General features: G+C 43.3%; 1 protein-coding gene and 1 pseudogene across 1 annotated transcript; both read left to right on the forward strand.

The window, feature by feature from the left end:
* Positions 1–264: 264 nt before the first annotated feature.
* LOC137901742 (kinase suppressor of Ras 1-like) lies at positions 265–14,121 on the forward strand (annotated as a pseudogene).
* A 3,163-nt stretch (positions 14,122–17,284) lies between these two features.
* On the forward strand, positions 17,285–25,647 carry LOC137901134 (galectin-9-like). The gene is made up of 8 exons (XM_068745134.1): positions 17,285–17,343; positions 18,855–18,943; positions 19,307–19,514; positions 20,668–20,787; positions 20,907–21,092; positions 24,703–24,791; positions 25,038–25,194; positions 25,361–25,647. Exons 1-8 carry the CDS (start codon positions 17,308–17,310, stop codon positions 25,505–25,507), a joined length of 1,032 nt encoding a protein of 343 aa, XP_068601235.1. The 5' UTR covers positions 17,285–17,307; the 3' UTR covers positions 25,508–25,647.
* Positions 25,648–25,704: the final 57 nt, after the last annotated feature.

The raw sequence follows: 25,704 nt of genomic DNA on the forward strand, positions 1-25,704 counted from the left end.
ATGAAGCTTCTGTTTCTTTTGTAGAAATAACAAATAACAGGTTGGGTTGCTGTGGCGACCCCTCACGGGACAAGGACAAAGTACACTAGTCAGGGCTGGACAAAGCAACTGAAAAACAAAATAAATAATCGGTTACAGTATTTTATCAGTGTTATGATTGTACAGAATGTCAGGGGTCCAGATTAAACGAATGAAAGCCCTTAATGCTTGCAATGTTTCCTTTACTTTTTTCTCTATATGAGTCATCAGGAGATCAGAAAAAAAATGTATCAAGCCCAGGGGCTGGATCAAGTAATAATGTACATACAAACGTAAGAAAAAAATGCATATGCTCAGAATTCAAGAGAGACACATCATACATTTTCAAATTGCAGTTTTGTCTTTTTTATTGAAGATGATGTCCACATTGTTCTCCTCAGGCTGGAGCAGGGAAACACTCAGCAGTTGTCTGGCTGCAGACGTCCAACTCTGAGCTACAGGATACCATGAGACGCCTGGCCTCCAACTCAGAAGATTGTTCTCACCTCACCTCTGCCCTCGTCAGTCCGAAGAGCGCTAATGAAACAGGTGAATGAGGAACACTGACCGCCCTGCATGCTGCCCTGCATCCAATAAATAAGAATGCACTCAGATACACCTATCAACAACTGTCTGTACAACTCCTCAGTTAATAGTAGGCTTTGTAATGGCTATATATTCAGATCATTTTCCAAACGAATTTTGTGATGGCTTAGGGTTGAAAAGAAGGAGCTGCTCGCTCTCTTTTAGAAACCCTACTCTGCCTCTGATTGGCTTAGTATAACATTTGTCACACAGTATAAATTATTTTAGTAAGGGGCTCTATGAGAAACATCACCATCATACCAAGTCAATCAGTGGGAGCTTCAGCAGAATATTTCTGCTTTGGTAGCAACCAGAAGTCATAGGACACAGAAAATGGGCCTGCTAAAAATTAATGTTATGACAAAAATAAGAATGATCTTTTTTTAAAGCGTGACTCCACTTGTTAATTACATTTGTACTCCTTCACTGAAGGGGAGAGTTCAGACTCCTGCAGCACTGAGAATCAACAGGACAGTGGCGCTGTCTCTCCGGTCAGCCTCACCCCCAACTCTACAAGCCCTTCTGCTCCAGTGCAGCACACCAGCATCCATGGCCGCTCCGTCTCAATATCAGTGGTACCTTGTTCAAATGACCAGATACCTTACATGTCAACGGAGGAAATGAGTGACACCTTTGCCCTGGAAGCAAGCAGTCATCCAGACAGCGGCGCCTCCACGACATGTACCGTCAAGCCCTTCCACGCACAACCACCGCCCTCCAGCAAACTGCTGCAGCGCCTCCCCAACATTCTACTGACCAGGGGCAAAAGTCAAGAGTCACAACTGTCGAATCGCTTTGAGGAACCAGCGGCACACAAGTGGGTCTCAGAGTAAATAGTACAGTCATGCTTCTTTCTTCAGATCCTCTGCTTAATATCAACTAGGTGCAAAAAGGTTAAAAGGTTTTAATCAATGTGTTCAAGTACAGTTTCATTATTTTATATGCAAATACACGTACTTTGTATGTGCACAAAACATTTCTATTCAATACTGTAATTAATCAAAAGTTTCAAACCATCATCCAAGAATGCATTTTCATCCACCCATTGATGACATCACGTCATCATGACAGGGACGTAACGTAAATCTGACATAGTTGCTCTCTGTCCCTACAGGACCTATAAGAGGAACAAAGGCTCAAACAATATCCGCCTCAATGGCAGTGGGAAGAGTTCTGATGACTCAGCCCTGGGGCCACCTGGCCCGGTTCCAGCCTCGGCCCCTTACATGACAACTGCTAACCCCATCGTGCTGAACAGTGAGCATCAGACACTGCATTCATTTATTTCTTTGTGTTGTAAATACTTGGTCTCGCACAAACCAATAAGATGAAAGTAAAATGAGACTATAGAAAAGCACCCGGAGAGCGCAGACCTCCGCCAAGCAGCTCAGTCTCGTTATTTACTCCAAAAATAACGGCCCTACATTTATTTTATCTCTATTCTTAGATTACTTAACCATTTAAAAAAACCTTTAGCATTTAGATTCACATTGATATCATTATTAGTTTAGAAGTTATTCACTAAAAACAGCCGTTCAGTAATGGAGGGTTCTTCTGGATTGAGATCCAGAGCTTTCAAAGACACAACAAATCCAGTTGTCCACTACTGATTCCACAGCGACTTGGTGAAGAAACAGAACCTCCTTTGAAAGGGTCCAAAAACAAAATCAGATCGAAAAGATAGAACTATAAGGAATACAGGAAAACCTGAAAGTATTGAGGAACCAGAGAGGATATTCTGGCAGAGAACTGTCCAGAGAGGCAGGATCTGATCAGGTGAGATGTGAGCTGTACTAGGAGTAAGCGCTAGTGCATCTGTGAATCGTTTCCATTGGTTGTCTCTTTGTGTGTCTCAACCTGCATTCTGATATTCCACACAGATTTGGCCATGGGTGGGAGTTTCCCTCAGACACAGAGGAGGGACATCGGCCTGGCTGTGACACACAGGTCAGTTAACACGGCCTTGTTTTCAATGAAAGAATGAGTAAATGTGACACTTCATGCTCTGGAAGTTGTGGTTGGCTATTTTATAGTAATGATGGGATTTATGTGTGAGGCTACGCTAATCAATTTTGTGACATTTTTTTTCTGTAGGTTGTTGTTGTTAGACAACACCCACACGATGCAAGGTCATTTGTGTCATGTTCCTGTTAAAGCAGTTAAAATACCTGTTATTAACTCACTGTGATGTTTGTGATCTGGTAAAGTTGCTTAGAGCTGCCCTGGCTTCTGATCGATCACTCTCCTAGCCTTCATTATATTGTCACATAAAAATTGCTGACATTAAAATCAGAAGGCTGCATTTTTCAGGGAAAAGTTAGATTCCTTGCTTTATTCTGAGAATTCTGTCTTCTGCCTATTTTCGCAATGCCTGCATCATTAATGCTGAATTCAAGGCAGAACTCACATCCATCATACTCTCTTCAGCACTGATTTAATTTACTGAGTGCTTCTTGTGGCATGACCGGCAAATTATTTCATAAATAAGAGTCTCAGATGATTAGCTTCATCTGAGTCTCATGTTCACACCAACCAGTGGGCGTGAACACGAGTCTGTACAGAATCAGTCTCACACAGTCACCTCAGATTTAAACGTTTTGTCATCCAGCTTGAGACATGCCTGAAGTTTAATTAGGTAGTTTCACTTGTTTGATTGCGAAATCTAATTATGTGTCATTGCATGACAATCGGAATTTATGAAGTGTTTAATGATGAGCTGTGTGTGTGTGTAAATGGTAAATGCACTTCCATACTGCACCCTTTTCCACTTTCGCTGTGCCCAAAGCACAATTTGGCCTCCACTCCAGTGGGCGACCGCTGTGTGTGATGATGATGGATGATGTTATGATCATGTTCAAACTGATAAATAAACAAGTTTAGTGGCGTTGCTTTAATGCGGGCGATAAGACAAGTTCCAGGAGACAGGCAGAGTTCACAAGCCAGGTAATCCATCCAATCAGGCAGACAAATCCAAACAGGGACAGGCACAGGAATGAAGGATCTGGGAAGAGAGGAGAGGTTAGTGCAGTCATGGGCAAACCAAGGCCCGGGGGCCATATACGGCCCATGGGCGTTTTAATCCGGCCAGCCAAACATGTCCAAATTATATCATTAAATCAAATGTTATTAGAATTAAACCTCATTCGTTTTACCTTTCCCCTGTAATGCTACCTGAAAAAGGCCAAATCCTTTCATGTAATGGCTTTTACATGTCAATTATATTAGTTCACACAAACACTCCATCCATCTTTTCCTGGTGTCCATCTTTTCCTCTGTCAAATTTTAGAACCCATTGTGGCCCGCCAGTCAAAACGTTTGCCCACCCCTGGGTTAGTGCATGGAAAAACACTGATCATACTCATGCTGTGACTGCACCCTCATGGGAGATGAGGGTGGAATTGGGGAGGAAGCTGCAGTTTCCCCAGGTCGTCCAAACCCCCCTTATAGGCCTGATGTGGTCATGTGGTCTGAGGAGGCAAAAAAGATAATTTTGATAGAACTGACTGTCCCGTGGGAGGATGGATGTAGCGAGGGCTCAGAGAGGAAGGCCTCTAAATATCAGGACCTGGTCCAGCAGTGTAGGGACCTCTACTGGCTATTCCCAGTAGAGGTCGGCTGCAGGGGCCTCCCGGCACAGTCTGTCTGGAAGATGCTCACAGTGCTGGGGGTCATAGGGAGGGAGAGCAGAGAGAGCTTCTTGTTGGCTCTGGAAGTTGGGGACCAGGAGAGGATGGGTAGTGACTGGCCATCACTGGAGGGCGTGGTTCAGGGTTGAAACGCCCAATGATGGTTAGATGCCACCTGATGACATCTTCTCCTGGCTGTCAGCTACAGTCACTGCACAAGTGACTGAGAAAGGGAGCAAGTGGATGTTTTTTTTTTTTAAACTTTATTCACAGAAAAAACAAACAAAACGAAACAACAAGTACAAATAATAATAATAATAATAATAATAAATTTAAAAATAAATAAATAAATAAATAACAACAACAACAACAAAAAAAAAAAAAAAAAAAGCTACTACAAACAGTGTTCTGAGACCGGGCATTACACAACATAAATGAATTACCATTGCAATAACTTAAAATGAAGGCTGATTTGTGACATTGAGAAAGTTCTTGATTAAATCCCATTTTCTTTCAAAGACAGGTGTTTGTAACCGTAATTGTGCAGTCAATTGTTCCATAGAGTATACTTGTCTTATTTTTTGTAACCATTGTGCTATTGTAGGTGGTTCAGGTTTCATCCAGCAGATTGTTAAAATTTTCCTTGCAGTCATTAGCAAGAGATGGAGTGTAAATTTTTGATCCTGGGAGAAACTGTCTGGGAAAATGTCCAGCAAGAAAACCAAAGGGTCCATCGAAAGATTGATTTTAATTACTGTTCTCAATGTAAATTGAACCTTTTCCCAGAAATTAAGAATAATAGGACAGTCCCAAAAGATGTGTGTTTGGTCTCCCACAAGTCCACAGTTTCTCCAGCATTTGTCAGTTGTGCTACATTTGATGAGGAAAGATTTTAAAGGTGTTGTGAAGAATCTCATTTTCATCTTCCAATCAAATTCTTTCCAAACCTGACTACCCACCCCCCTGTGACAGCCAGAACAAATACTTTGCCAAACCTCGTCTAATGTGACATTTAACTCCAATTCCCATTGTTGTTTAATATGTTGAGTATTGTCCATGGTATCAATCAGCAGCTGTTGGTAAATCAATGACACTTGTTTTTTCATTACTCCACCCTTTTCCACCAGATTTATAAAATGTTTCTCTATGTTTGTTGGTTCTCTTAATATATCTTCCCAGTCAGAATGTTTTGTGATATAGCTTCTTATCTGCAGGTACATGTACAAATCACTTGATGGCAAATCAAATTTACTTCCTAGTTGGGCAAAAGTTTTAAATACATTTCCTTCAAACAGTTGATTCACTGTGATGAGCCCCCTCTCAGCCCATCTCCCAAATCCGCCATCTGATAAAGAAGGGAGAAACTCAATGTTTCTATTTATAGCCATCGCTCGGGATAAGACAGCCTTCCCCTTCAACTGTTTTTGTGTCTTGTTCCATATCTGTAATGTTTGTTTAACCCATAAGTTTGATATATTCATTTTTTTCTGAGATTGCGGGCTCAGAAATGGAAGACTGGAAAGGGGAATCCCCGACAATGAATTCTTCTCCATAAACACCCACTGTGTTTCTGGGTCACTAATAATCCATGATGTCATTGCTTTTATTTGGGCTGCCCAATAATACAGTTTAAAATTAGGTAATCTTAAGCCCCCATTTTCCTTGCAAGACATTAAAACTTTCAGGCGTATTCTTGGTCTTTTATTCTGCCAAATAAATTTTAACATCCATTTATCCAGTAACTTAAAAAAGGATTGTGGTATGAAGACAGGAAGGTTTTGAAACAGAAATAATAATCTAGGAAGAATATTCATATTTATGCATGCAATTCTCCCAAAAAAAGAAATTGGAAGTATATCCCATCTATTTAGATCATTTTTTATGTCTTTCAATAATTTATCATAATTTGATGAAAACAGCTGTTTGATTTTAGGGGTAAGAATTACGCCAAGATATCTGAACCCCTTTTCGGAGTGTCTGAATGAAACAAGATTATCCAGCTGTGACGGCCAATTTCCAGTGATCATTAATGCTTCTGATTTGTGTGTATTGATTTTATAACCTGATACTGTGCTATATTCCTTAAGACTATGGATCAGGGCTGGGACAGAAATGATAGGATTCTCCAGAAATAATAAAATATCATCAGCAAAAAGCGACAGTTTATGCTGGACATTAGTATTATCTCTTATTCCCTGTATAAGAGGATTGGATCTAATCATTTCGGCTAATGGTTCTATACTCAGAGCAAATAATGAGGGAGACAGAACTTCCCCCTGTCTAGTACCGCGTCCCAATGAAAAGAAATTTGAGCAATAGCCATTTACCCTCACCCGTGATTTTGGGTTTTTATAAAAAGTTTGAACCCACTTGATAAAATTATTGTTGAAACCCATATGTCTCAGTGTCTGTTGGAGGAATCCCCAGTCCACCCGATCAAACGCCTTCTCAGCGTCCAAACTAAGAAGCATTGATGGGGTGCTCCTTCCCTGCGCCTCTGTTTGAAGGTTTAATGCCCTTCGAACATTATCAGATCCCTGTCTGTTAGTAATAAAACCTGTTTGATCAGGTTTAACAAGCTTTCTTATAACTTTTTGTATTCTGTTTGCAATGATGGCAGTAAGTATTTTGAGATCAACACAGAGGAGGCTGATGGGGCGATAAGACATACATAGAGTTGGGTCCTTGCCTTCTTTGTGAATAACACAAATAATAGCTTCAGACCATGACTGAGGAGGATCACCCTCTGCCAAAGCATAGTTATAGACTTTATCCAAAAGTGGCGTAAATTCCTTCTCAAACATTTTGTAGTATTCTAAACAAGTGGATGTTTTTAATAGGTAGTCTCTGGGTTCTGACTATCTGTGAAGATTTGAAAGTTAGACTGACGATACACGAGCACCAGGTAGCCACACGGTCTACAAAATAATCCACATCTGGGGACAAATCCCTGTACAGATGTGTGGAGAGATGGTGCTGGTAAAAGCATTTAATCTCTACAAAAGTTGGAAATGTCAATTTCAGACAATTGATTTCAAATTATTTTCAACATTTCACCTGCAGAGTAGATGTGTCAACTTGTAGTACGGGGGGTCGTCGACTTACGAGGGTTTTGCAGTAAGCCGACTCGGTCATTAGTTGCCCCATATTTAATTAAAGTCAGTATATTATACTGCATCATGATACTTAAATATCGGTGTAGAAAGAGAAAATTGTCAGAAACTGTCACATTCGATTCGTTCGCTCGCTTTCCGGTATGTCATAAAAACACCTCGTAAACAGACAAAAAAAAACAATCGACGAGTTCGATTGAAACGTCGTGAATCGCATGGGTTCTAATCTTATTGCGCACATACATTTTTAAATTTCTAAATCACTAGTAATTGAAATGTGTTTTATAGTGAAGAAGATGTTTTTCTTCCGTCTTTTGTAGGTTTTCTACCAGGTCCTGGCTGTCCCAGATGTGCCAAGTGTGTTCGAAGGGCATGATATTTGGCGTCAAGTGCAAACACTGCAAGTAAGTGGATACTGCTTTGATAGTTTGCTGTACTCCTTTCATTTCATCACATGTCGTACTCACGTGTTCGCAGATTAAAGTGCCACAACAAGTGTACCAAGGAAGCACCCTCATGTCGGATATCATTTCTCACGTGTAAGCAACTATCAGCTTGTCTTGTCATCAAATTATATTTTCAGGGAAGTATTTTATTATAATTATTAATGTTTTGGAGAAGTTCTCTAGTACCTCACTTCATCATATCCCAAGTGAAAACTGGTGCATATCATATCTGTGTACTAATCATGGGTATATTTAGTGTGGTGTACATAGTCCATTGACATTACACCAACAGATTTGAAAGGTTGTGAACCTCTCTCTCAGTGTGACGTTAAATAAAATAATATTTAAATGTTTCTTGTAGTGCCAAAAATACGCAGAGCAGAGTCAGTGCCATCGGATATTAATAATCGGATTGATCACACGGCAAAGATCCCGCTGCAGTTTAGAACTTTACCAAAGGCAATAACTAAAAAGGTAAGTACAGATTTGTTTTGTTCAAATTTGTTTGGAGGTGTGTTCACTAATGTTTTATCCCTTATCAGATACCTTCAGATGACACGTTGTGATGTCATGTGTGACTTCCAGGTTAAGTCATACAACAAAAGGTCTACCCTGTATGTGTGTGTGTGTGTGTGTGTCTTAGCAGAAGCCTAACGTAAACCAGGTGGACTCAAGCAGTAACCCATCCTCAGCCACCTCCTCCACAGCATCCTCCCCACCACATTTCCACCTGAGCAGCCCCCGAAATGACAGCACCACCCCGTCCCCTAACCCAACACCCCGGGATGTCCAGAACAACTGCTTCGACTTCCCAGGTCAGCACACGCTATCACTGAGATCACTTACACATCGGTAAGAGCGTACATAAATCACACATCACATCTGGATTAGTGAACACAAGTTTCAACCGCCACCGATTGATGCTGCTAAAACGGCTGATTGAAACAGGGAAATAATCAATTTCATTGAGGGAAAAGGGTGAAAGATTGGGAGTTCTCAAAGGGAAAACATGTATGTTTTTGTTCTCTAACTGCATAAATTAAATATAAATACAACGGAGAAAAATGTGTGTTCAAACAGTGCAGCATTAGAAGAAAATAAATATATACTTGTGCAAAAGTAATAAATAAAAAAGTTGTATCTTTATTTTTATTAAATTAAATTTGGTGGTGAGATAGAAACGCCCACCCAACATGATTGTGTCAATTTCCATAAACATCAGTCAATAATCAACCGAGATATTGAGAAACACATTTTGAAGCTCCATTGACTGCAATGTTAACAAAGATTTCAAAGTGATCCAGGATCCAGACTTTCTTCTGGATCATCACCAAAATGTAATCATCTGTTACTGGTAACATTCCCAACGTATTCGGTGAATTCCATCAAGATCCGTCTGGAACCTTTTGAGTTATGTTGCTCACAGTCAAACAGACTTACAAGGCGACGCCGGTGATTACATAACGCTGCGCCTTGGCGGAGGAAAATATTTGTTACGTTTTATAATGTGTAATATTTCACTGGCGCACATAGACTCTGAAACAGCAATTCAAATGTGTACAAATGACATTTCACTTTCATGTCAATTTACTAATCAAGTATTTCTTAGTCTGTAAACACAGTTGTAGTTTTTCTTTTGCAGTTTTAACATTTCCATGTTGTTGCCTGTATTGTCTCCCAAAGCCTGCATTGCAAAGAGGCGTGGAGTTGCTGTCAGGATGATGACGATTGCTAACAGACTTGTATTCTGAAATACTCTATTCCAGCAGATGTTGCTGCTTCCACACATACGACTCTTCAAACTTCTGCCAGCTGCCATGGCCCAGGGTAAGAGAAAGTAACACTGGTGTATGTTCCTAAAACACCACGTGGAGTATTTCTATATACACATTTAAAAATAAGGCTAGTGGTAGCTAGGGGCAACCAAAAATGCATCTGACCCAGCTAAACCAGTGGTGACCTCTCTGTCAGTGCTAGCTCGCTACCCAGAGCATCCTCCATCCTTTGCAGCCTTTCAGTGTGAGTTTGAACAAAACTATTTTCTTCATTGACTTCCTTGACCTCTGGGCTGCCTATCATTCAAGTTGCTCACCTATTATTATTTCTATCAGCCCAACCCAAAAAAACAGAAAAAGTCAAACATGATATCTGTGCTCTTTCTCCCAGTATACCGCAGGAGGCCATCTCTGAGACCCAATTAACAGCAGCGGGACAAGAAGGGGTAAGACTCAGCAGTCACAAGCAAAAGCATTCCCTTATCCACCCCCCCCAGCAAAAAAACATTCTTGACCTGTTACATATACACTTCAGGGGCCACGGTATGGATTTATATGGACATGTATATATATATATATATATATTGGCATTGAATGAGTTAACATGCTCAAAAACTTGTTTGGATTAAAAGGTTAAATTAGATCATTTATATAAATGTGAGGTGCATAAATAATCAAAAACTGCGTTGATCGGCCTGGCGAGAATGAAAGTTGTAAACACTACCTCCCCCCTAACCCTAACACCTAAAACCGGCTCATCTAAGAAGCACTTTTTCATTGCCAGATCATTCAATTCTAATGTTTGATGGGAGTTGACTCAGAATTCTGGGCTCTGATGTAGATCTGGAAAGACTTTAAATGGTGTACCACAGTAGTAAATACGCTTCAAATAATGTTAATGATTTTCCTGTTCCTTTAAATCTGTTATCCACCTTAGGCAGAGGAAGAGGGCCCCGCTGAGGATGAGGAAGCAGGTGACCAGTGTGGCAGAAAAAGCGCTGAGGAGTGTGATGAAGATGAACTGGAGGACTTACCCCCTTCCAAATATCGTCGCGGTGGAATCAATCGCTGGAAGGGCCCCATCTGTCGTAAGGCCAGCCAGACAAGTGTTTACCTGCAGGAATGGGACATTCCATATGAGCAACTGCAGCTGGACGAGCTTATTGGCAAGGTAGGACGGAGATCTAAAACAGGTATGCTTAATCAGTATAAAAAACTAAATACAACAGCTGCTTCCAAGACGCTGGACACGTTTGGCTTTGTGACTGCCAGGGCCGCTGGGGGAGGGTGCACAAGGGCCGCTGGCACGGTGAAGTGGCCATTCGCCTCCTGGAGATTGACGGCAATAATCAGGATCACCTTAAGCTTTTCAAGCAGGAGGTGATGAACTACAGGCAAACTAGGCATGAGAATGTTGTCCTGTTCATGGGTGCCTGCATGGCTCCACCGCACCTTGCCATTGTCACCAGGTACTTTTGTATAGTAACTCTTAAATCCATTAGCTGTCTTGGTGCTTAAGTTATTGTACAGTTCCGGGCACAAATGGAAGCTATTATTATAAATTCGTGTTTGTAACAATATGACATGTGTTTTCTCTGCAGTTTCTGCAAAGGTTTGACGCTGTTCTCTTTTGTAAGAGAAACAGGTCACATGCTAGACATCAATACAACCAGACAGATTGCCCTGGAGATTGTAAAGGTAAGACATTTTGGTCATGACAGATTATGTAAGAAAAAAAGATTTTAAACCCACCGTAATATTTTTTAACAAAGCCTGGAATTATCACACAGTATTAGTTTCCGGAGATATATAAGCCGGATGCATGAACAAATGTTAAACCAGTTGTCAAGGGAGTTATGCGTTCCGATGAGGAACCAGCAGAAAAAGAGAACCTCAGACGGAGGCAGGAAGTCGATATAAAGTCTTTTGATTGTGCTCAATAATAAACTCTCAGAAGAAAGAAAGAAATATCACAGTCGGGTGAAATGGGCTGGGGGAAAAAAACACAATAGTACAAAAAAACTTAACAGGTGAGCAATGATTAGACAGAGAGAGAGGTATGGTAATAGGAAGTGTGAGGTGCATAAATAATCAAAAATAAACCAACCAAGAAACCAAACCCTGACCAGGAGCACGTGAACATGTGACTTGGTGCTCATCGTTTGCACTGAATCCAGAAGATATACAGACCCTTTCCAAAAAATTTGAACATCATGGAAACATCATCATTTTAGAGAAGCATTAAGAAACTAAGAAAAGTATCAGACAACATTCAACTTCCTGTGTTGGTTGCAGAAATACCTTCTGTTCAGATGTATTTCCTTTACAGGGAATGGGTTACCTGCACGCCAGAAGCATCATTCACAAGGATCTGAAGTCAAAAAACGTTTTCTATGACACAAACAAGGTGGTCATTACAGACTTTGGTCTGTTCGGGATATCTGGAGTGGTGCAGGAAGGCAGGTAGGAGCGAACCCAAGGATACTTTACATTTCTATCGCCAATAATCCGTGGTTGTTGGTCATTAGTGCTGTGTGTGTGTGTGTGTGTGTGTTTAGAAGGAAGAACGAGTTGCGGATACCTCAGGGTTGGATCTACTACCTGGCCTCAGAGATCGTTAAGGAAATGAGCCCCGAGGTTGATGAGGATCAGCTGCCTTTCTCCAAAGCCGCTGACGTTTATGCATTTGGGTATTTATTCATGTTGATCAAATTTGATGAGGCATAAACCCACAGTCCAGTGGCAATAAAGAGCACAAGCTACGGAGGTTTAAGTTGGGGTTGGTTTTTAAATGGTGTGGTGGATGTTGGCTTCTTGATTCAGTATTAGCTTAGTTCCCATATGTTCTCCTTTGAATGAACTATAATATCAGGATATAAGGAGCTTCAAGAAACTTAAAATATCATGTGGCAGCCAACAAAGCCAGGCAGGCTTTTTGGCTGCCTGCTAATGCCTTCTTGCTGTATGATCTTCAATTTGACAGCAGGACAAAGCAGCTTATTAACCAGTAATAAGTTAATTATAGACAGTTGGGGAGAAGTAATAAAATAATCCAAAAAAAGCTGATATATTATTGCTTCATAAAATGGAAAATACACATTTTCATGGTTTCCCAACAAAGATCCCTATTCTGGGCTCAACAAATGCACCAGACATGAAATAACTGATTGATTGCGCCGCTGATAAGAAAATAATTGCAGTGAAGCACTTTTCAGATTTCAGGCCAACTGAGAAATCATCAACTTTGCACCTCCTCAAGGGAGGAGGCACTCAGAGCTGGCTCTGCCCACTCATCCTGGAGCAAAGCACTTCACTCTAAATACAATTGTGAATACAAGCAGATATTTTATCATTCATAGCCATTGAAATGGTATGTAAAGAAATATACGTAAATAAAACAATGTGCTAACAGATGCAGCCACGCTGTCTCGAATATGTGGAAAATTCACGGTCAACTGATTTCCTGATCTGATATTTGTGCCGTGTGATTTTCAGCACCATCTGGTACGAGCTGCAGGTCGGAGACTGGCCGCTTAGCAACCAGCCTGTGGATGCTAAGATATGGCTAATCGGCAGCGGTGAGGGCATGAAAAAGGAGCTTGTAGATGCAAACCTGGGAAAGGAGGTAATGGTAAGTTTGCTGCATAGATCTGGGCTGTGAAATGTTGACGCCATTTTTGAGCCGTAATGGGTCAGGAAGGCTCTTAGACTATAGCTGAGACAGAACCAGCATTCTGTCTGTAAGCATTAAAGTTAGATAAAAAATTAAAAAAAAAGGAGAGTGGAGAAATCCACCCAATAGTCTTTTAAATAAATTAAACCGTAATCTAAACTTCATACGGGAGGAGGCCTCGGGCCGAGCCAGGATTAGATCTCTCGGCTGGCCTGGGAATGCCTCGGGATGCCCCCGGGAGAGCTAGTGAAGGTGGCTGTGGAGGGCTGTATGGGCTTCTCTGCTAAGGTTACTGTCCCAACAACCCGGAGCCGGATAAGCAAAGAGGACAAGACTCCAAAAACACTGTCAAATCAAAGAGCACAATGTCTTCCCTGAGCATTCTCTTGAAGAAGAGTCGTGGCTATAACTCAAACAGTCCATATGTGGGTCATGCCTCACTCGTACAAGTTTCATTGTAATCAATTAGTTTGAAAAATGTATAAATAGGCTAAAATAAAAACCACTTTGTGCCACTTTTATTAGCAATAATTGGTGGAGGTTGTGCTCTCTAAATTACAATTAGAAGATGTAAAGTGCTGTAGGTTTTGTAGCATTAGTAAAGGAACTTGTGCTTTAGCATTAGAGCTACAGTGTAGAAGTCAGAGTCGCTGCATGCCGGTAACTAAAACAGTCAGTAAACAGTCAGCATGTTAATGAATGGTCAGTGTCCTGATCCTCCTCATCCGACCCTGACAGGAGATCCTCGCCGCCTGCTGGGCCGTAGAAGCCGACAACAGGCCAACTTTCTCTCAAGTGGCAGGAATGCTGGAGAGACTCCCCAAGCTAAACCGAAGGGTGTCCCACCCTGGACATTTCTGAAAGTCCCCTGAGTATGCGTCATAGAGAGAGAAGCTATATTCCTCATCCAGGATAAACCAACTGACAACACCATAGACTTCAACACTCCAAAATGGATCTCATGTCATTTGATTCCTTCATTCAACTCCAAACATCAAACATCAAGCGTGTGTGAAATGTGACTGTCATGAAGCTGTCCTGCTGAGTATGCTCTATAGAAATGACCTTGGCTGGTACTACTGTATCTACTACAGTACTACTGTACTGTCTGAGTCAACATCTTGACTTGCTCTCTGTTTGCTCTGGTGTTGTAGTTCTACACACTTTAATTGTGTTACAATCACAGCCACCACTAATATTCTTTCTTGAATTTCCCAGTTTCCCTCCCCCTCCTTCCTTTCTCCACCGCTGTCTCTCCCTGTTGTGTCTCATCTGTTTTCAGTTTGTCTCTTCCTCCTCATTCCTTTCTGCTGGTGAAGCTTGTGAGGTCATCATCACTACTTGAGAGATCATTAGGGCCAAGACGCACAATGCTTTGATTGAGCTGTGTGTGTGTGTGTGTGTGTGTGTGTGTGTGTGTGTGTGTGTGTGCGAGATGTTTCCTCAGGCATGAGTGCAATATTTGCTACTGAATGTATATGACTTCTCCTAACCCTCTCCAGAGATACTCTCGATGTACTGTATATGCACTGGTGGAGGTTTTATTAAATACACTCTTTGTGTTTGTACAAGGTTTTCAACTGAAGTCCTTCCAGAGTCCTGTTTTTGTATAGATTGGAGACACTGGAAACTGTTGCGGGTTGGTTAGCGGGTTTGTTTTATGTCTTAATCTGTTGAGTATTATATAGAATGTACTAATATGTTTTTACCTTCTGTTCTGTTACGGTATTAAAGCCGTTTGCCAGCGACTTGGTGTTTCCTTGTCTGACGATGTCATGTTTTAAAAGTGATTGAAACTTTTTAGAAGTCGACCTACATTCACGGACAACTCTATTAGGTTCTGGGTTTAACCCGCTTTGCCTTCAGAACTGGCTCAGTCCTACATGGCAGAGAGTCAACATGGTGCTGATGTTAGCATCATGCTGGTGCTGCAACTTTGCCTGCTGCTCGTCCACGATGTGGAGACCGTTTCAGTACCGTGAGCTCACCGGCAGGATGGCTCCATGCTTTGATGTTGCTGATGCCAATTTGTGAGCCCGGCATCCAAATGACAGTTTCATTTCTCCCGCCTTGTCATCCTCGTTTACGGACTCTGCTGCTTCATTTTTTTCAGATTTTGTGGGAGTTTTTTTTTTGACCGATGTGGTAAGTGCTTTAAGTCATTGTTCTCTAGTGCGGAACAACTAAAGGGAACTTTCAAGAGGAACAGAAATGTTTCCGGAGGCTTGTGTTCAAATTGCAGAAGCATGAAATGATTTAAATGTTGGCCTTTTGGCTTCACGGGTACGTTTGTTAGAACATCTTGACACTGAAACTGCGCATTGTGTAGGCTGCGGGGGGGGGGGAGTTCAGAGTTCCTGCGTCAGCGGGACTTTACGCTTATCTGTGGTCATGTGACGGCTCCCTTGTGACTTCAGTTCCTTCCTGTCAGGCTGGTCATCTGTGAACTTCCGTAATAAAAACAATGAGTGATGGCAGGATATTCACTCTTTCTAAATGTTATGTTTTATTGGTCATATAGATAGTATTTAGAGCAACCCTTGTGTTATCCATAATAAGGCTTAATGATTCATCTATTGTCATGAACATCAGTATTTATTCTACACAAGTCTGCCAAAAGTAGAATATGTGTAAATATATGAACTTAGTATTTTCTCTATAAATAAAAGCCTTGATGTCAGTCGCGTTGTGGCAGGTGGAGGGTGACCTACTCATGGGGGCGGGCTGTTAAAGACAATCGTCCATTGATCTGTGATCATTGGTTTGGCTGCTTCCTCCTTAGGTCAATAGTTCCATAGTTCATCTTCGCACCAAGCAACACTTTATGACTTTCTCGTTTTGTCTGCTGTTGTCGTGGATGTTTTTTTTCTGTTTGACATGTTCAGTCATGAAACTGCACGCTCTTTGTCAGTGTTTGCATTCATGTTCTGCTATCCTGTGTGTTTCCTTTGATCCTGCTTAAACCAGTGTTTCAAAGTCCACACTGAGATAGATCATGTCTGTGTTGCGTCCCGTAGTGCAGATTTAGGGCGAGCTCGGCTCAACAACTCTTGCTATTACACAATATTGTCTAAGCCATGCAGGAATACTGGCATTGTTAGAAAGCCCATATTATTAGTTTGGTGTTGCACGGCTCATAGATTGTTCGTTTTGATGTAAGTTATCACATACCCCATGTTATTGAACGCATTTAATCATGGTCCACCATGGAGACTCGTGACTGTTCCACTTTTTGTCCTCTTTTGTGTCTGTTTACAAGGGGTTTTTACGACATTCCGGAAAGTGAGCGAGCGAATCGAGGTCGCACCCTCGATGTCTACTGAGAGGAAATTGTCTAGTTCTATTCTGATATTTTCCATATCATGTACATAGAAAGAGACAGAGTGGAATAGGTAATACACACATACACACACACACACACATACACGCACGCACATCCTTTTAAGAGTGCAAATCAAAAATAAGACTGACCTAAAGCTTAATCCAAATTCCAGCAGGTACCTCATGTTTCTGTTAAAATATAGAAATACATATATATATATATAAACTACAGTAGTGTATAGTAGGTAATTTTGAGGCAACAACAAGAAGGTTGCAAGTTTGATTCCTATCTGTGCAGATGTATGTTCTCTCCTTGTCTGTGTGGGGTTTCTCCAAGTTCTCCGGTTTCCTCCAAAAACATGCAGCTCAGGTAAATTGATCGCTCCAAATTGTCCTTGGACGTGAGTGTGTGCGTGCGTGGTTGTCCATGTGTGGCCCTGCGATGCGCTGCCGGTGACGCGTCCGACTGTACAAAAAAATAGACAGACGGATGCCTAAAACTAGATGAATGCCTTTATTTGGATCTCGAAAACAATGCAATGTTCCTTTGAGCTAAGGATAATGGAGTGCTCCCTGGGGTAGGGGGGGGGCAGAACCACTCAGACCCCCCACTTCTTGCTCCGCCTCTGCCAGACTGCAGATGTGTGAAGCTGAAGCGAAACCGAAAGTTATCTTTAAAGCAGTCGCGTTGCGTGACAAAACTTCCACTTTCACAGCTTCCGAGGACCCGAGAGCAGCCGGACAGGGACCATGGCTTTCCACCAGCAAACTCCATTCTACAGCCCAGTAAGTGACTCACAGGGTCCCTCCACAGGACGAGGACGTGTCCTGATGAAAGACGAGAACGGGACCGTTTTCTCTTCTGTTTCATCTTTGCAGCGCATGTTCTTTGTTCCGGACTGAAAACCGTTAAGCGCGCTGGCGCTCTCAAATCCGGCGTTTTATGTGTCCTTTGAACGCGTCCATAGTCTGTGTGTCCACAGCTGTAACCCGTCCGAGGGACAAACTCATACCTGTCAACCTCCAAGGCTCCATGGCCTTACAAACCGTTGATTTTTTTCCTTACAAAATACAAAATAACCTTACACCATATTTTTTTTTTCCAAATGCGTTTATTTATGTACATAGTTGGACATTATTAATTAGGATACAGTTTAATTTTGATATTTTAACTAAACTAAAATATCCATTAATAATGCTTGTAATTTAAATTTTTAAATAAGAACAGATATTTTGGGGGGAAAAAATCGTTAGCATTTTTATTTTTGTAAACCAAACTTAAGTATCGATCAATGATGCTTGTAATTTAAATTTCAAACAGGGACAGAAAAATACAAACCTTTGCTGGCTTGTGATTGGGAAACATGTTTTTCACGTTTCTTGATATTCGGTGCAGCCCGGATGGGACTGTAACAGTTCGTGTTCGTGTTCGTAATTCCTACTCTGCAGAGAGTCAGTGAAGGCATCCAGGGAGGAGGGGAGGTGTGTGTGTGAGCGTGGAGGGGGTGAGAGAGACGGGACAGGATATCTGTCCTGTTAGCGGCGGGGTTATCGATTAATAAAAGCTTGTTCTGAGAACATCTCGTCCTTGTTTCAGCGTCTGACGGACGCTACAAATTTGCGTTTTCCCGTACAGATGTTCTTCTACGCCGTACACGTCTTAGAATGCATAAAAACCGTACTTTGTACGGCAAAAACGTACTGGTTGACAGGTACGCAAACTAGTGAACTGATCGAAGTCATTCAGATAGAGAGAGAGAGAGAGAGAGAGATCTTGTCGAATCAAGGTAAATTAAAGTATACATTTGTGTGGAAAAAGATTGTTGGGACCTCTAATCTAAACCCTAACCCATAAAGGATGACAAATAAAACTTTATTTCAGTTAAACTTGTTCAAAGCGTTAACAGATGTTGACCCGCCCCAAAAGGGGAAGTGACTAGTCATAAATCGTAAACAGCGCCACACACACACACACACACACACACACACACACACACACACAACTGGGTGAGTCTTTTAAGGGGGGATCAATAGTCCAACTGCCTCAGAGTTCCGGACCCATGACTGCACTGAAGGGAAAAAAGTACATACAAAAACTAGAGAGTCACTCAGAGAGCACAGACCTCCTCCAAGCAGCTGGTCAACTGTTGCTTGACCAATAAAAACATAAAACAATAAAAAATAAATAAGCCGCACAGTAATATAAGCTGTTTAAAGTTTAGAAAAAAAGTAGCGGCTTATAACCTGGAATTTACGGTAATACTTGTCAGCAAATGAAAATGTCTTGCCCTTTCTAGAAAATTCCTTTCACTGGATTTATCCATGGAGGACTGCAGGAGGGGAAGTCCATCAGCATCAGTGGAAAAGTCCTGCCTCGAGCTGATAGGTCAGACTCCTTCTTGCATCATCTTATGCCTTAAATGTGGTGGCAGTGACATACATTTCAACTCCATTTCAAACAGAACCCCCCCCCCCACAATAAATCTGTAAATTAATAAATAAGCAAAATACTTTTTTCATTCCTGAAATATTTGTTTTTTTCATTAATTTGACATTTTCTTTTCTTTATATCACTGTCTGTAATCATTGTGTTCATTACATTGTGTGGATAGTTGCTACAATTCTATATTTTATTAAGTTGTCAAGCATTGTGTGACAGCGTACAATGAATACGTACAAACACCGATTTACTATAGAAAGGAAAATGTTGACATTCTCTAATGCGTCATTCCGTTCTGTTATTCTGCAGGTTCAATGTAAATTTGCAACATGGTTCAAGAACCAATGCAGATGTGGCTCTGCACATGAACCCACGTTATGATAGTCACCCTGGTTACGTGGTTCTCAACACCTTCCAGCACGGCGGATGGGGAACCGAAGAGAGGAACCATAGTGGTCTGTTTCCTGTTGGCGTTCCCTTCAACCTGCTCATCACAGTCTCACGGGAATCCTTCCAGGTGTGTAGCGTGTTAATATAATGACATTCATAGTGCTGACAAATGTACACAACTCGAGAAAGCCGAAACAGATTGTATTGCGCTTGTTGTATTTTAAGTTATTTGTATCTCTTACTAATTAGGATGAATTATTATTATTTTCATTATCAAGCATAATACATTTGTATATATAATATTATAATATAATAATAATATTATAGCCTGTCCCAAGCTGTAGAACTCTTCCTATCAATTTCACAAGGCACCATTTCATCCGAACTGAGGAAGTTTCCAATCCCTCAGTGGATTATTTTGCCACATTGTTTATTTAGGAATATATATAATTACTATTGACCTGTTAAATGATGGACAAACTTGTGTGATTAGCTGTTAGGAATCACAGATATTACTGGATCGTTGATTTTGTTTCCAAACGTGTGTATTCATATATCGTGGATTTTCTGCAATATCACAGGATTCTGCGGTATGTATACATTTTTTATTTCCATTATTTCCATTATTTTATTGATAAAAAAAACATTTTCTAGCCTAAGAAAAGTAAAACTGTAAAAAATAAGGTTAAAACAAACACATTTAGTACACATTAAATATGGGTTGGGGAAGGAGAAGGGGAGCAGGACAGTCCAGAGGATGAAACCGGAACACGACAGACGAGCTATTGAGGGTGTGTGTGTGTGTGTGTGTGTGTGTGTAAAGTCTATAAGAGCCACAGAACACTATGACCTTGTCCTTGGGAAAGTTTCTGTCTAAGAGACAGGTAAGCCCAGCTGCACGGTTCCCTCTCTGATGGGGCAAGGAAGCCCTTTTTCCACCTTTGCGCTGCTCAAAGCGCTTTACATCAGGCCTCACATTCACCCATTCACACACACATTCACACTCCAGTGGGCGACTGCTGCCATGCAAGGCACTGCCAGACCCACTGGGAGCAGTTTGGGGTTCAGTGTCTTGCCCAAGGACACTTCAACATGCGGACAGTCAGAACTGGGATTCAAACCACTGATTTACTGATCACTGAATGACCCACTCTACCAACTGAGCCACAGGCGCCTTATGGGCCGAAAAATACGGTGCACACGGGGGGGGGGGGGTGCTGGTTTCAAAGGAAAGTAATTAAACACGAAATCATTCTAAATTAATTTGTGTTTTCTCTCAGATCAACGTCAATGGTTGCCATGCTATGGAGTACAGACACCGTATCCCATTTCAGCAGGTGGACACCATAACAGTTGGTGGAAGTGTTGAAATATCCAACATTGCCTTCCAGAACCCTGTGGTGAGGACATGTGTGATTCATGTACTCTTTGTCAGTGCGCTCATTACAAATACAAGAAGTACTGCAAAGAAACACAATTAAACAAAAGGGTTCTCCTTTTGTTTTACTTACCGTCACAGCCTGGATTCCCATCGCAGCCTGGATTCCCTTCGCAGCCTGGTTTCCCATCGCAGCCTGGTTTTCCTTCACAGCCTGGATTCCCATCGCAGCCTGGTTTTCCTTCACAGCCTGGATTCCCTTCACAGCCTGGTTTCCCTTCGCAGCCTGGTTTTCCTTCACAGCCTGGTTTTCCTCCTGCAATGCCTGTGTGTATCAACGAGGGCATTCCTTCCAATATATGTGAATAGATTCTAGTGATTGAACACAAGCCTAGAAACAGGAGGAGCTAGGCTTGTGCACAGAATACGTCCATGTATCTTCTCCTGGGTCGACCTCGAGCCCTGTTTCCTGGCAGTTCCATCCTCAGCATCCTTCTACCGATATAGTCCCGGTCTCTCCTCTGGACATGTCCAAACCATCGAAGTCTGGTCTCTCTGACCTTGTCTCCAAATCGTCTAACCTTCACTGTCCCTCTTTTTGTCTCATTTCTAATCCTACCCAGCCTGGTCACTCCCAAGGAGAACCTCACAATCGTCAGGTTCTCCTCTTCATTGTCTTTCTTTTTTTATTTATTTATTTATTTATTTATTTATTTTTTACCTTGTCTGCATTCGTGCTCCACAGTGACGGACATAACGTCAGTCACTGCTGGAGTTCTATGCAATTTTTATTCTTATAGTGATTGTGACCGTCACCTGCCCTCTTGGCAGCCTAGCCTATTCCTATTTTATTGATTTTATTACCTGCTTACCACCGTAGAGGGCTGTGCACACCGCAGTGAACATACAACATGAACAAACAAAAAGTGACAAATACACAGTGTTCTGAGAAGAAAGTGCAATGGATTTATTTGTGCCCCTTAATTCTACCCCTTCCATCCAATCATCACCAAGAGTTGTCCCAATACACCAGGTTCACATTCGTCTCTAGAGGAAAGTATGGATCACCAAGTTCTCAGATCTGAGGAAAAAGAGAGAGAGCATAGTGAGAGCCACAAGCACTGACCCAGCAACCTCCACTAACTCAGAGATCTGTGTGCGGGGTTGACTCTCTAAACGAGTTTTAATAGGTGCTGGAGTGGTGGATCTGGCATGCGTGAAACCTCCACCTAAGAACGGGGCAGCCATCCCGGACCCAACAATGGCAACATAAGCCCCCAGATCACCCCAAGCAGCTACAGCAACCCAAGAACGACCACCATGGCCCCACCAGAGCCACACGCAGAAGAACCAGTCCAGGGCCCGGGGGCGACTTACACCAACACAGCCGACGAAACCTAGGCCAGCGCAGCGGCACGGGGCACAGCGGGCCGGCCTGGCGCCCCACCAGCACCCAACACCACGCCCCCCCCAACCACCCGCCCCCCTCCCAGCACCCTCCACCCATCCCACACACCCCCCACAGTCCCCCAGCCCCCCCCACGGCCCAGCCACCCCCACCCCCCACCACCGCCCCCCACCCCCACCCCCAGCGCCCCCCCCACCCCCTCCCCCCACCGCACCCCTCCCCCCCACCACCCAACCCACCGCCGAGCTCGGGCAACCCCCCAACCCAGCGAACCAGCGTCTGGGGAACGGGAGTAGACAGTGCAGGGGCTTCAGCCCTATCCGACCCTATACAGCCATTTGGGAGGAGAGTATTATTCCCTGGGATGGAGAGTAGGGAGCAGGAGGCCGGACCACCGTCCCACCCCAAGCCCAGCCCGCTAAGGCCCCACATGCCGCGCCAAGGCCAAAAATAAATAAATTGATTGTGAACCCCCCCCCCATACCCTGTCTATATGGCTCCCCAGATCCCAGACTGGGGAACCCTCCCAACACCGTGAATGTGTGGACACCCAGGTGCTATATACACATGTATGTAGTGCGTTAAAATTTGGGGCAGGAGGGGCCAGACGGGGGATGCGGAAGAGGGCAACGGCGCACTCCTGCCCTGCGCCCTCCCCCTTATCTCCCCGCCTAGCACCCACGTAACCCCATGTGGTGCATTAAAATGGGGGGGGGGGGGGGTTGCAGAGGGACGCTCGGTGAACGCCCCCCCGCACCAGGCCCCCCAGGTGCATGTCCCTATGTGTATATTTACAAATGTGTTGTGCTAAGGTGGTGAGTTAAGAGGCGCAGCACATGAGGCCCCAGCCAACCAGGCGGGGGGAGGAGGGAGCCCGACCATAGTCCCCAGCCTCACCCATCCCACCCACATGTGTCAGAGGGCCCAACCATGCACAGGGCCTGGATCGAGCGCCGCCCCCGACGCATCCCACCCATCCCCCATAATCAAGCCCCCAGGAAGGAGGGAGCCGCGAGGCCCCGGCGGGAGGCAGGATGCCGGAAGAGGAGATGCGGGGAGAGAGGGGAAGGGGGAGACCACGAGGGGAGAGGAAGGGAGGCGAAGGAGAGGGGAGAGGGGCGAGGGGGAGGCAGGACAGGAGACGAGACCAAGGAGAAGAGCGCGAGCAGGGGACGGGGAGGGTGGAGGAGAGAGGTCAGGGTGGAGGGAGGGGAGGTGAGGGGGCCATGGCCACGCCAGGTCACCAGCCGGACCCCGGCCTCTACTACCAGCAGAGGAGTGACAGACTGCGCCAGCTCAGTGCCATCCCGAACGCATAGGCCAGCACCCCCGCATGGCAGCCTAGCGGAACACCGGCGGCCGCCCGAGACGCATGCGCCACCCAGCAGAGACCCGAGGAGCCGGGTTGCACATATCAAGCCACGGGGACAGCCCCTGAAGAGTTAGCCCAGCATGCCAACAGTCCCGGAGATCAACCATCCTTGTGTGAAGAACATTGAGCTGGAGACTGGAGCTGAAACATAGAAAGTTAGAATGGCTGGGCGGCGATGTCTTCATTGTCTTTCTAACTTCCCTCGTGCCAATCTTTGTCACTTCCTGGTCCACAACGGGTTCCTCTACTCCCCTTTGTTCTCTCTCATTTTCCTCATTCATTAATTCCTCTAAATACTTGTTCCATCTTCCTACACACTACTGGCCTCTGTCAACATGTTTTCATCTCTACCCTTCATCACTCTAACATGCTGAACATCCTTCCCATCTCTGTCTCTCTGTCTGGCCAGCCTGTACAGATCATTCTCTCCCTCTTTACTGTCTAACCTGGCATACAGGTCATATGACCTCTGATTGGCCTTTGCAACCTCTACCTTTGCCTTCAATTCAATTCAATTTTATTTATGTAGCGGCAGATCATAACAGAAAGATTTCTCAAGGCACTTTACAGGATTAGCAGAGAAAGACAGAACACAACTTGACTCACAAGAGCAAGAACTTTGGAGACAGAGGCAACGGAAAACTTCCCTTTCACAGTCAGAAACCTTGGACAGAACCTAAGGCTTATGGTGGACGGCAATCTGTCTGGACCGGCTGGGCGGGGGGGCAGCACCACGGATAGAAGGACCTGCAGACTGAGAGACAGACAGAGGGACAAATAAAGAGAGAGAGCGGACAAGACTACAGGGAAGAGAGAGGGATTACTGATATATATTAATTATAGCATGAATAATCAGATAAAGAGGTTCAATGCAGATCCTCTAACGCCAACTGATTGTTCCAGCCTCTGTAACAGAATCTGACGATCTATTGTATCAAAGGCTGCACTGAGATCTAATAAAATAAGCACGGAGATAAGTCCATTATCAGACGCTATTAAAAGGTCATTGATGACTTTAACTAATGTTAGGAGGGAAACGAGCTCCTTGGAGGAGGTCTGTGCTCTCTGAGTGCTTTTCTAGTTAATTAATGTTACTGGAAATAAAAACAAGAATGGATTCTGCATGTATGATACATTCTTCTATTCTGTCTGTATAGGCTGTCCCATACAAGAGTGTGATCAGTGGTGGCCTTAGCCCCGGCAGGACCATCACTATCCAGGGGACTGTTCTCCCCACTGCCATGAGGTCTGAACAAATCAATTATCAACAACTTTAACCAGAATGCTTTATTAATCCCAGAGGGAAATTCCATTCCATTACAAGTCAAAACTGAGGATTGTAGTTGAGATCTGAGAAAAACAGTAGTGGTCCTTATATAATATTAACAATGTGATACAAATGGATTTGATTTTGTGTTGTAAGATATATTTTTTTAATTGGGTAAGTGGTCTCACGTTCATGTTGGAGTCATTCCTTTGTGTTTCTTCTCAGGTTCCATGTGAATCTTTGTCACCAGTTAGGCATCGCCCTGCATTACAATCCACGTTTCAACGAGAACATTGTGGTTCAAAATGACAAGAAGAGAGAGCAGTGGGGAACGGAGCAGCGCAGTGGAGGGATGCCTTTCTCCAGGGGACATCCTTTCACGGTACAATTGCTCTGATATATGTTAAAGCCTAAATATGTACAGTAGGCTCATGATGACGCCTACTGTTAGAAGCTTTTAAAAAAAACACTGGCGACTAATTTCGTTTTTACATTAACGGAGCGTGTGTTTTTAATATGAGATTTGCAAATGCCTCTTTTTTTCACAGTTGACCATCGGCTGTGAAAGTCAGTCCTTCAGGATTGTGGCCAATGGAATGCAGCAGCACAATTTTAGACATCGCTTCACTCCCCTCCACCAAATCACCCACCTGGAGATTGAGGGTGACATCAGTCTGACCTCTGTGATTGTGTAGAGATCCCGGACCTGACATAGCGTCCATGACTGCTACCATTGTATTCATTGACTAATTATGGGAATTGATTTGGGTCTTTCTTAGATATTCAGTATTTTCCTCCTGTGTCCTCATAATACAAATAAATCACATCCCATTTCTATCGCTTTACATGTTGTACATTTTCTTCAAACATCAATTGTTAAAGAATAACTCCG

The sequence above is a fragment of the Brachionichthys hirsutus genome, chromosome 11 (genome assembly GCF_040956055.1).
Source record: "Brachionichthys hirsutus isolate HB-005 chromosome 11, CSIRO-AGI_Bhir_v1, whole genome shotgun sequence".
In the NCBI taxonomy this organism is placed as follows: domain Eukaryota; kingdom Metazoa; phylum Chordata; class Actinopteri; order Lophiiformes; family Brachionichthyidae; genus Brachionichthys; species Brachionichthys hirsutus.

Excerpts from the sequence above, each read along its gene's own strand:
- LOC137901134 (XM_068745134.1), top strand. The coding sequence starts at position 17,308 with ATGGCTTTCCACCAGCAAACTCCATTCTACAGCCCA. Across the intron at positions 17,344-18,854 it reads AAACTCCATTCTACAGCCCA|AAAATTCCTTTCACTGGATT; the intron begins GTAAGTGACTCA and ends TGCCCTTTCTAG. Across the intron at positions 25,195-25,360 it reads CCAGGGGACATCCTTTCACG|TTGACCATCGGCTGTGAAAG; the intron begins GTACAATTGCTC and ends TTTTTTTCACAG.